Source organism: Merops nubicus, unplaced genomic scaffold, assembly GCF_000691845.1.
Source record: "Merops nubicus isolate BGI_N331 unplaced genomic scaffold, ASM69184v1 scaffold28753, whole genome shotgun sequence".
Lineage (NCBI taxonomy): Eukaryota > Metazoa > Chordata > Aves > Coraciiformes > Meropidae > Merops > Merops nubicus.
The window spans coordinates 17,948-30,353 of record NW_008598694.1 but is presented as its reverse complement, the minus strand read 5'-3'; the positions used below and the strand labels follow the sequence as shown (position 1 = coordinate 30,353).

At 38.9% G+C, this 12,406-nt stretch overlaps 1 protein-coding gene across 1 annotated transcript in view; it reads left to right on the top strand.

Annotated features, from left to right (window-relative positions):
• PHLDB2 (pleckstrin homology-like domain, family B, member 2) overlaps positions 1-12,406 on the top strand; it is a 51,887-nt gene that overhangs the window by 24,499 nt on the left and 14,982 nt on the right. Inside the window, exons 6-10 of the mRNA XM_008937148.1 lie at positions 2,640-2,768; positions 6,837-6,992; positions 7,739-7,849; positions 8,572-8,661; positions 12,206-12,349. Coding sequence (XP_008935396.1) covers positions 2,640-2,768; positions 6,837-6,992; positions 7,739-7,849; positions 8,572-8,661; positions 12,206-12,349 — 630 coding nt within the window. The remainder of the gene's footprint in view (positions 1-2,639; positions 2,769-6,836; positions 6,993-7,738; positions 7,850-8,571; positions 8,662-12,205; positions 12,350-12,406) is intronic.

Below are 12,406 nucleotides of genomic sequence, written 5' to 3'. Positions count from 1 at the left end.
GAGATGTTTACCAAGTACAACCTCATGTGGTTAAATGAGGATGAGCAGCTGGAGCACGTGGGTTCTGTTCACTGGCTGCTCTGGAGCAGACAGCTCACAGGGTCAGCTGCAGGCCTGAGCTACATCTTGCACGTAGCTTACAAAATTGTTTATCTTTTTCCACATAAGAGAACCTCCCCTTAACCAGATGAAAAATTTCTGGTTATTCATCTACCAAATTGCTTGTTGTGAATTAAAGGGAATTGACCAATGCACAGGCAGAGATGTCAGCGAACTTAACTGCACAGCTGCAAAACATGTAATGCCTGCCATTGCTGAAAGTGATAGTTCCTGTTAAGACTGCACATTTTGGATGGAGCCAGTTTGGTAGGATGTTAGCACTTCCTATGCTATAAATAGGCCAGATGAGTATTGCTTTCAATCTCAAAGGAATACATTTCCAGCTTCTTGAGGGAAGTAACAGTATCTCTGGCAGGATTCTCAGGGAGCTTCATACTTGATGATTATGTCTCCTCACATGAGATTTGACTTGCTCATTAATGAATGAGCATGCTTGTAGCAGCACATAGACATTTAGGAAGCTATTAATAGCTTCAGAGGCTTGATACTGCAGCTAAGGACGGAGAAGTCCTTGCTGCTTGGGATTGCTAGATGGGCAGAAAAGGAAAGTGCGAAACAATGTGGCAGACAGTAGGCTGAATGTTAAATACACAGCAAAGTTTGTGAGGAGGGGAACTGCCAGTTTATTTATAGATTTCCATCTGTGCTGGAATTATGGATGATTCAGCAAGTGGGGTTCCTTGGGGACAGAGGTCTAGAGGTGACCTCACAAGAGTTGCATGCTTCTCCCTCATTGTGTAGCTTGCACATACTACAGCCTCCATAGTTCTGGGCCCTGCTGCTGTTGTGATAAAACAGAAACTAGTACAGGAAGTCCAGGCAATACTGGCTCAGTTGCTCATTTTTACAAGCTGAAAACAAAAAATGTAATGAGCGTTTTGTTCACCTGATTGTATGAGCTGAGAAGCTGCACGTGTAAATGAAAGTAATGAAGCTGGGAACTTGGTTGACATTGGGCTTGAATGAGACTGCTTCCTGTTGTTGTTTTTAAATGCTGGGAAAATTAAATCCCAGCACCTGATCCCACTCAGGTTTAGAGATAAAATCATAAAGAAAACAGACTGCTAATATGTGTTTGTTATTGTGCCTCCACTGTGTGTGAGGGTTTAAGAACCTTGTCAGGATGAACAAAGAGAAGGTTGTGGGGAAAGACCATCCCACAGGTTGAAATGGCAAGCACTGCATGCTAGAAGAAGTTCCTTCCCTATGGCATGTGCCATAAGGGTGCTGCAGACTGTCTGATCATATAGCACCTGCTGAGCCAGCATTTGATTTTAAAACTAAATAACTGGAACTGGAAAGAGGACGAATGAGTAGATGCTGTGACAGAATTCAGCTGTTCTAGGAGCATCCAAAAGAAGAATTTGAAATTTTGGGGCAGATACTGTTAATTTTTGAGCATTAGGAAAAGTTATAGACTATCTGAGAGGAGAGACACAGTTACAGAATAAGAAGTCGAAAAAGGCAACTATACCAATGTGACCCTAGACAGTAGCAGAGAGGTGGGCTTCAGTGACTTAGTTATTTGTACCTGGCGTAATGGACATATTGGTTTTTCCAGTTACTAATTACTCAGTTGAAGAATATGAAGCTGCTATGCTGGCCACTGTAGATGCAAGTCAAAGACATTGAAAAAATTCTCTGTGCTCTGATTTATTGGTTCCTAAACTTTGGTCCACAGAAAAATAATCTACAAGGTAGTTTTAAGTGATCTGCAGCCAGTCTTCAGAGCAGTGCTGCACAGTGAATCCTGTAGTATTTTATTACAAAGATTTAAAGGTTGAAGGCTTTTGAAGGGTGAGAAGCAGTGTGCCAAGTACTGCTGCTCAAGTGGAATGAGAGGAAAGCTGAACAAGTTGGAGGAGACCAGGGAGGTTGAGCGGTCCCCTTTGATTCCCAAGAACAGGTTTACAGTTCCTGTGTCCTGAAGCAAATTTGCTAAATCACTTCATGTTTCTGCTACAACAGGATTTCCTGGCCCACAGTTATTTCTTTATAAAACTCCGTCCCGTTCTGGTTTTTCACTGCTTGCTAAATGTACTTATCTGTACAGTGGCACAGAGGCATGTAATTTATTCTCCTGGGTAGATCCATTTCCCCCTTACTGCCAGACTACAGTCATTTTCCATGCATTTTGCTTTCTAAAAGCTGCTCTTTCCTCTCTCCTCCATCAGTTACCTCACTAACATGGCTACCATTTCCTCATTACTGTTTTTTTTTTTTTTTTCTCTTTTTCTTCTTTCTTCCCTATTAGGTGAGGCAAATGTTTGGGCTTTAATGGCATCATCCAGGCATGGGTACAAAACAGGGAGGAGGGAGAGATTTAATCACCACACTAAAATGATTAATGTTTTCTTTTGATCATCTTGCCATCCCACCATTGCATTTCAACTAACAAGAGGTTTCTGTCTTTGACCTACCTGCTTCAACTGTTCATTAACGTTTTGCTGCACACTGTCATAATCACTAACTGCTTGGGTTTGAAGGTAATTGTGTTTATTTTCTGGTTCATGCTTCAGGAAAAATTAAAACTTGATGCTGAGAGGGAAAAACTAGAGAGGCTTCAGGAGCTTTACTCCGAGCAGAAGACGCAGCTTGATAATTGCCCTGAGTCCATGAGGGAACAATTACAGCAGCAGCTGAAGAGGGTCAGTAGCAAGTTTCAAGATCGCACTAACTTATTTTTGTTTGTTTATTTTATTTTTTAGACTTAAGTGTAACATATTATGTTTCAAGTATCCAGTGTCTGAACATATTTGCAATTTACAATTATTAATAGTCACCGGGGTTACGTTTTTGTGTGGAATGCTTGTAAGAGATAATGTGGAAATGAGTGGAGTGCAAATGGGTGGATTAGAAATCATTTTGTGTTGAATGCTTTTAAAGCTTTGGGCTACTTGCCTGAGATTAGCACCTTAGGCCTGCTGGGTGGTGTGGAAGCTGCTGGAACTTTAGATGGATGGTGGAGCATCAGCTCTTTACCTGTGCGAGCGAAGACAGGGGTTGAACTTTAGCCAGTGGGATCAGCCATTTTAGCAGCATTTCATACATTTTAACATTACATACTATAATAACCTTTGCATAAAGTCTAATTTCAACTTGATTTTATTTTGTATTATTTGTAACTGAAAAAGCTACAATATTGTCTGTGAAAGTACAGTTTTTTTCTGTGGAAAGATTTTAGTATTCATTAATGTTAAGCAGGTTCTACACCACATGCAGTTACCTTGAGGAGAGCAGGGAATAATTTTCAAAGCATCAGTACAGCAAGCTCAAGAAGCCAACTGAAAGTCAAAGTTGATTAAAAAAAGTAATTCTGACTTGAGTTTTTATATCAGGAATAAAGGCTTTAATAGCAGTGACCAAAAAAAAAAAGGCTTTTCTACTTTATAGGAATAACTCTTTAGATCTTGGGTTATTTGCAGAATTCTATTTTGTTTTTTTTTTTCAAAAAGAAAAAAAGTCTAGCTTTGGAAATAGCAATCTTAAATTCTTCTGTAATAACTGAGAAGTTTGCTGGTTTTGAGACACTTAAAGATTTTTGTAAGTTACCTGTAAAGGAAAAAGAGCCAGTATTATGTAATATCTCATAGATATTAAAGACAATGAAGCCTTTCCTATGCAGTCACATGCTTGAAGGTATTATTAATTCATAAGACACTGCAATCTTGTTGCTGTGGGATAGTAGTAAATCCTTTGTCACCATTGACCGCTAAGTTGTTTCTTGAAATCTGTTTGGTTCATTTGAAAAAATTATTTCATTCCTTCCAAGTTGGCTTAATAACAAAATGGTTTTGGATTTGAAAGTGGGACTAAGCATGAAATGTGGGGGTGTGGTTAAATGTCCAGTTAGGCTTATTGCATATTATTCCAGGACAATTGTAGCAGAAGTTAGCTGTGGCTGCTATGGTGAAGCTGTAGAAGTTGCCACTAAATTAGTGCACAGTAGCATCAAACAGATATCAAGTTTGGCAGCAGTTAGGAAATTACTACCTAAAACAGAGGAAATATCTTTTTCCCCCCAAATGAGCCCAATACAGGACTAAATATCCAAGTCTGCAGCAGGTTATGTTGTACTACTTTACTGCCACCACAGAAGGTGTGAAGGTGATTTTTCCATTTTTGCTTTGCCTCTGGGATTTCAGTAACTTCATAATTTGCACCCAGGGGAGTGGGCAGCCAATTTCATGGTAACAGCTGGCTGCAAGGTGGGTCTAGAGTTTGGGTTGGGGTTAGCAGTGGGCAGCTGGCACAGTCTGTATGCTTCCCGGTGCCTGTAGTGAATATACTCTCACCCTGCTGCACAAGAAAGATGCTTTGTCAGAGATGGGTGAAACCTTAGGGCTTGCAGAAGGCACAGAGGGAAAGCATTGATGTTCCTGATGGCTTATTTAGAGATAATTAGTATGCTTCATCCTTCACTGTTAGTATGAAAGCACTAAAGATTGTTTGTTCTCATGTGCTAGGGTTTGTAGAGATAAATGGAGAATGAGATGAGATGCTGGGTTCCTGCAGAGATCTAAAAAGATCCTGTCCATTGCTAGGAATATACCTTACTCTTCAGATAAAATTCTCCTCGTTTTTACAGCCCATGGAGCTCCCACCACATCCTGCAGTAAGGGCCAGGTTCTTTCCCAATGAATTTTCTCTAGTGACATTACTGAAGTAATAGAGATGCAGGAGAAATTTGTGGTTTGGAAATCCAATATGGAAACATTGCCAGTTGTTTTTTTAATGGATTATAAGTTACAATAGTTTAACTTCAATTGTTTTTAATAAAATGGAGGCAGTACACTTACTACTTGGTTCAGGAAGCCATTACCTACAGCAAGGACTATCCTCCTACAAATCCTATGCTGCTGAGTAGGACCCTTGTAAAGGTTATGCTGAGGACTCTGTGGGCACATCTCGGAGCCACATCTTGTGCCCTAGCTACCGTGCCCTGCTCCCACAGGCTGCCCAGGGTCTCTGTTCCCAGGGGACTGCCTGGCTGGTGATCTCACTGCAACACGCTTGGAACCACTGCTAGAGCCAAGCTATTGCCACTTACCCTTTGGAGGGTTTTTAATTTGAAAATGGACTTGGTTTCAAATTAGATACATTTATTTTTTCCTGGTGGACATAGCAGTAGAAAACGTGGTGAAATTTTTGTTCCATAGCACATGTCACAAAATATAGCATTTTGTGAGCTCAGCTGGCTACCAGTTGCCTTTCTGCTATTGTTGCCTTCTCTGAAGTCTGTTCTTCTGCCTCAGTAGCAATTAATGTGGTATGAAATAGGCTGAATTTATTGACTGTCATGGCCCAGGCAAAGTCCTTCTGTTTGTTTTGAATGCTGAAGGTGGCTGACTGCTTTGAAGGAAGCATTTCTATGTTATAGGTAACTGCTTTCTTGTAACTTTTAGCCCAAGCCTTTGCTTTTGGTCTCTTTACTATCCTGCTACAAGTGAAAGGAACATCTCTGAAGAACAATAGGAAGAAGTTGGTATTCAAATAGTAACTTGGATTTTTCAGTTTCTGCATCCCATGTCTTTCCTTGGTACATAGGTCTCTGTAAAGGCACTCACAACTAGCTTCCAATAGGCTTATCTCAGTCACTAACCTTTGCCTTAGTTCAAAATAAGAAAAATAGTAAGTTTGCATTTCTCCAAAAAGATAAATTGCTTACAGGATGTAGGTTTTCTTGTGTAACAAGTAATATACAACATGCCTGGTTTAGAGAGCCTTAGCATTCCATAATAGTGTGATTATTAAAAACACTTTCCTTCAGAACTCTGGAGCTTGTAATTATGTTATGAATACACAGATGTTTTGGAAGAAAGATTAGCATTCAGCTCTTGTGCTGAAAAGCATCGTAAGTTTTATCTCCTCATCCCTCAGCAGAAGGCAGGTGTGATTTTGTTTCTTGGGTCTTTTCTGCGGGGTCTTTTTCCTGTCAAAACCTGGCATTGGTCCAGAGAATGCATAAGTGCAGGCGAATAACTTTTCTGAAGTGATGCACACACCTGCTGGCTAGGGTAGAATTGTGTTTGCACAGGGAGCAATTGTCAGCCTCAATTCAGTGGTCCACAGCCAGCCTCTGACTGAGCAGCTTGCACGATTGGACATCACTGCTGAGCTGATGACTGGATCCACATATCTTTTGTTTTATCTGACTGTATGTCTGTTAATAAAAACAGTGCTGGTACTTGGGCTAGACCTGAAGAAATTCTAACTTCAGTTCAGACTCCTTCTTATAGTGTGCAGTCCCATAACCAGTTAATTTAGTGTGAAGTTCTCCAGGGTTGCTGAGATGATACTTTCTCTCCTTTTTTGGTTGGTAAGCAGATGCTCTCCCAGTTTGGCATGTGACAACCTCACCAAATGAGCTGAGGCTTCGGTGGTGTCACAGCTAGGCTACAGCAGAGTCATCTGTCCAGCCAGGGTGCACTTGGTGCTTAGGAGGCTCCAGCTTGCTCTGGATTCTGCAGAATGGCTCCCTCACCATGCAGGTGCTTCACCTTTCTCAGCATGGGAGGGGACAGTAGGAGCGATAGAGATAGCAACATCAAAATAATGATTAGTTCTATTTGCTCTCTGAATGTGACAGGTCATTAAAAGCACTCAGCTCCTGTTTTAATATGTTGTATGAGATACATAAATACCGTTTTAGACTGATTTTTGTGCGTGAGATTACTTTTGTTTTACTTTTTTTGTTATTATTATTTATACCCAAGGATGCTGATCTTTTGGACATAGAAAGCAAACACTTTGAGGATCTGGAATTTCAGCAGCTTGAACATGAAAGCAGGCTAGATGAAGAGAAAGAAAATCTGACACAGCAGCTCCTGCGTGAAGTAGCTGAATATCAACGCAGCATTGTCAGTAGGAAGGTAAAAGCACTAATGCTGGATTTGTTTGTTCTTTGTGGTTGAGGATAAAGGAGATGAATCTACAATCTGCCTATCTGTAAGAAATAATGCAAAATTTTCCTCTTTGAAAAAGTTTCTGAAGCAGAACAAAGATGATGGCCCAGTACCATCCCACACAGTTCAAATCATGCACTTCTCCAAAAGCAAATCAATCAATGAAATTCCATTCCCTGTTTGTATATTTGCATATGAAAATGAAACTCTCTAATTTGCTATAGAAAGTACCAAAGTGTTGGTTTTTAATCTTTAAGAAAGGAAATTTGTACACTCTAGACAAAACTACAGTTATTCTATGATCAAGATTGATGTTGATGTTCAATGATTTTGGTGACATAAAGACCAAATTAAGAAAATACTGTAACTTTTAAAATCAGTTGTAAAGGTCTTATCTAAGCCAATTAAGTGCCAGGTTTTCAGAGATCAGAAGTTGCATCTCTAAACCAGTTCTTTTCAGTATAGGGATGACAGTCACCATATTATCAAAGAATATGTACAATTTTTCTTTTCTTTTGTGTCTTTAATAAATTGTCTCTACTGTCTAAATCTTATTTAATTACCTCCTTCAGAGCAGTGAGGTGTCTTGTAAAAACACATTTTCCTACTGCTTTGCTTATGAATGCATTAACTCTCATGAATAGCTCGCAGCAGGTTGTCGTGTGCTATGAAAATAAAACATGTAAATTGGGATAATTTTCTTCTTCTGTTAGGAAAAGATTTCTGCTCTCAAAAAACAAGCCAATCATATTGTCCAACAAGCACAAAGAGAACAAGATCATTTTGTAAAAGAGAAAAACAACTTAATAATGATGCTACAAAGGGTAAGTATTTATTGTCTTTCAAATATTTTTAGTATGTAATAAAAGAGCATCTCATAGGATGAAAGGGCGCAGAGCACAAGAAAAGCCTCACCTGTGCAGAAGCTAGCAAGTAGGTAATGATGTGATAGACATTGTATCCATTAACCTTTAAAAAAAGGAAAGCTTATGTAATTAGTCCACAGATCTCTTAAGAGAAAGCGCTAGTGGCATTTGATAATCAGAAGGGTTTTAGAGCGGCCCCCCTTCCAGGGGACTCAACCAGAGGCACCCAGCCAGGTGCTAATGCTTTGTTCCCTGTGTGGCTGCTGGAACTGTGCACTGATTTTTGGCTTGTAATATCCCATATTAGGCCATGAGATGAGCTAGTTAATACCAGCTAACATCTGATTAATAAGAAGCTAGCGTGAACTCTTCGCATCCATTTTATGTCTTGCTTTCAATCATAAGAGGAATATTTAGTTCATTAAGAAGATTTAGCATTTTCAAAATGATGAAAGAAGAGCTCTTTATTTTGGCTGTGGTTATTAAATAAAGTCTTTCAGTAGCTTTTCATTCTGTACCTCCATTTTTGGTTCAATTTTCTGAAATAAATGAAGAAGCTCTGCTGTGCATTTTCTAACCTTCTATCCTAGTGTGTTTCTTTACACAATTAAGAAAATGGCTTGTATATATTTTCACTTCATGGGTGTTGGTATTTAACATAATGTATCTGCTTTTAACAGGAAAAAGAGAATCTCTGTAATCTGGAAAAAAAATATTCCACGCTTTCTGGAGGAAAGGGATTTCCTGTCAGTCCCAATAGTCTAAAAGAGGTAAAGAGATTCACTGCTTTTGACTTTACCATAAATAACTTTTAATAACACTTCATACAAAAAGCAGGTTAGTAGTTAGTGAAGTCCTACTCATACAATTTATTTTTTATATTTTTAAAATGTAATGAAATGAATTTGTAGAACTATTAATGGAAGTTCAAATGCATGGGTGAGCAAAAATAGCTTCTCTTGACATTTTCCAGATGTGACTGGTATTACCTTAATCTCTTGCTTTGGAAAAATGATTTGGTTTATATGTGTGTGTGTGCCTAATTTTCCCAAAATAGACAATTAAATCTCATTGAAGGAAGAAGAATGAGATCCAGGAATAACTCTGTTCAAGTATGAATACAGTTCAGTCTTATTTTTGCACTGTAGATTTTATCATTGCCTCCACTCCTTTTATTCTAAGGCTTTGCAGTAGAGCATGAGAAGACTACATTTTGATCCTTCTAAAAAGCATTGAAGAATTCAACCTATTGCGCTTGTAAGATACCTACTGAGTTATTTAACCATTTTGAATAGTTAAAGGTGTCAAATATTTTTTGCTGAAAAAAGAAAATGAGTTAGCTTGGGTAATGCATGATGAGACCCAGAGCTTCCCTGCAGCTGCCAAGACTCCATAGCTATGAGGGTACCACTTTAAGCCTCCAGGTCTGTGAGCAAGGTCAGTGTGAGGTAAGCCACAGCCCATTGCAAAGGTTCAGTCAGCATGTGTGATATTAGTATTAACTCCCCACATTTATCTTCTTTACTTGACTTGATGAATCTGCAAATTGCAGTTAAACATGAAGTTATAAATGGAGAAGTGGAAAACCTAGTGTTTGAAATAGACTGCCAGGTATCTACGGATGCTTCATTCACTTCTGCTTAAGAGGTCAAACTGGACCTGCCAGATCTGCTTTTACCGAAGCCTTGAACAAGGTCTGCTGCATCTAATGATGTAGGTGTCACTGTGGGAAGTTGGGTCCTTGAAGTCTAAAGCAACCAGGTGTCCTTTCAGCACCTGGGAAATGTGATCTTGCTTATTTGGCCTCCAAGTTCCTAGTGAACCCAGGTGGCCTCCAGCACATACCAGTGGGGTTGAGCACCCTTCCTCACTGCAAGCCATGTTGCAGATGCTTTTAGACTTTCAGTGTCCTAGGTTGTGCTCTGACCTGGACATCTGACCTCCCACTAGGACATCTGGCATGTCTGAGCTTCATATTTTTTTTTGTTTTGAGATTAATCTGTTCATTCTCTCTCTAGAGAATGGGTGCTATCTCTGATTTTTATCTTCCTATCCACATAAATTTTTGTTTAATCATAGATATTCCAAAATGCAACTACATTAAGTGAGCCTGACACTCTTTTTATTAAAATGGATACAGTGGTGTCATTCTGTTCACAGCAGTGAAGTCAGTCAGGACTTACTCTAAAGCAAATGAGAGAAGGAACAACATGGGTTATCTGTTTCATGCTCAGTGTCCCCACAGAATCTGTCCTATAAAAGACAGAGCTTTCCTCACCAGATGTTATGTTTGTCTCAGTTCACCTTAATTTTTCTCTGTTTGTTCTGGTACCTTTTAAAAACCAGCGACCAAATGGAACACAGGCTGAAGCAGACTGCCTGCACACAGAAGTTAATTTCACCATGTGGCTGCTCACCTGTCAGCCAAGTCTGAAGTGGAACATTTCCCAGCCCCTCCTCACTAAAGCACACGTTTGTGACTCTCTTCCCTCCATCGTGAAGCTTACCCCCTGCATGCACAGCAGTAAAGACTAACACGACCCCACGGAAAGAGGCAGGATGCTTAGTCCCAGTACTTCAGTGAGGAAAATCAATGGCCTTTAAAAGTTCAGCGCTGACAAAATTGCTTGGATGCCTAATCTGACTTGAAGTCATTTATTTAATCGATGTAATAGGGGCCTGAGCTAATGCACAGCACAGTGCATTAGCTCATGTGCTTTGCTTTTTTTAACCCCATGGTGAATCCCTACTGGTGTTTTGAGTCTGAATTGAATGTTTTTCATACAGTGGTGAAAGTGCTTTTTTTCTCTATAAAAATGAACACAATATTGCATTCATTGATTTACCACATTTTGGTTACTGATACTCTGTTACTACAAGGTGGTTAAGCAAGTTTTACGTTTATTCACTTTGGAGTATTTTACTGTAATATGGCCACATATTTTGAGAGGTAAACTTTGGTATCTTACCTAGACTCCTTCTACTCCTTCTCATTTATGAGTTCATCAAACAATATCAGAGCTAAGATTTTGGAGTGCTGTGTTCACAGCATGATATTTAATTTTCCAGAATTGTGTATTTGCATGAAATAACTGAAAATACCATTAAAAATTATGCTAATAAATAGTAGGGTTGGTATTTCGGTATTTTTTTAAACTTGCCTTCTATGATAATTGCTACATATATGCATTTTTAAGAAGAAGAAATACTGTGGTAGTCTGTGGCTTCTCTTACTGAGTTGCTGCAGTATACATACTGGCATGTCAGTGTGCTGATATGGTAATAGAAACATAGTCCCTTCAACACCTTCTCAATTTAAAAGTGGCTTACCATCTTGATTTAAAAAATAAGCATATTTCTGTCTCATTTTTATAACATTTCTTCAACGGTGCTTTTTTCTTCCTTTTGCGTAGCTTTCTTTTCTATGGATAAGAAGTTTGGACATTTGACTTTTTACAGTGTGGCATCCTATACACCATGGATTAGAATCCATATTTTATTTTTTTAATAACATTTGTCCAGTTAATACCAAAACATATGCAATAATTATATTCTGCCATTATATCTCAAATCTGCCTGCATAAGTCTTCTCTGCAGGCAGAAGAACACTCACATGTCTGTGCCTTTCCTCAGTCCAGCATCTCCTATATGACTTTTTTTTTTAAAAAAAAACAAAAAAAACAACAACAACAAAAAAACCAAACAGGCAAATTATAAAGGCTAACACTAACAGCATCTTATGTGAGTTGTGAGTCTCCTGGTATCACCTAGAAGTGAGAAGCAACTTCCAAACAATACAAATGGAAGGTGTTGTGTCCACATAATTTATAGAGCAGCAGTGGCTTGTCTTTATGTAAGTTCTTCCCAGTTCTGTTAGTAATTTGGTCAGACTAGCAAGGCAAGACACAAATCAGGGTAAATTATTTTATTTAAAATGGACAACAAAAACAACAACAAGAAAAGAATGGGTGAATAAGATTTGGTTTTCCTTCTCCCTCCCAATTTGCTCTCCTGAGAAACAGCTACATAATTTCTGAAGGGCATTTACAGTATAGTACAGTCTTTGGGTCACTTAATGTACATTTGCTTTTTGATTGCACAAATGTTTTGGGAATTAAATGAAGAACGATTTTCAGAATCCAGTATTCAACATCTGAAAAGCTTGATGATAATTTTATTTATGATGAAGTATTTTAATGATAACAAATATTTGGCTGTATCACTCTAAACTAACTTTCATCGTACTGGATACATTAATACTCTTGCACGTCCTTTGGCTTTTGCTCCTTTTAACTTATGAATTCCTCCTTTTAGGGCTATATCAGTGTAAGTGAAATTAGTGAGCTGTATGGCAATTCCACGAATATATCCCCTTCCACTCAGCCCCCCACAGATGCTGAAGCAGTTGCCACTGAGCCTTCCACGGCTGTGCTGACGAGCCAGCCACAAAACAAAGAGGTTTGTTTGAGAGACATTTCCCTTTGTTTGCATTGTTCTTTTATGGCTGCCTTTTTC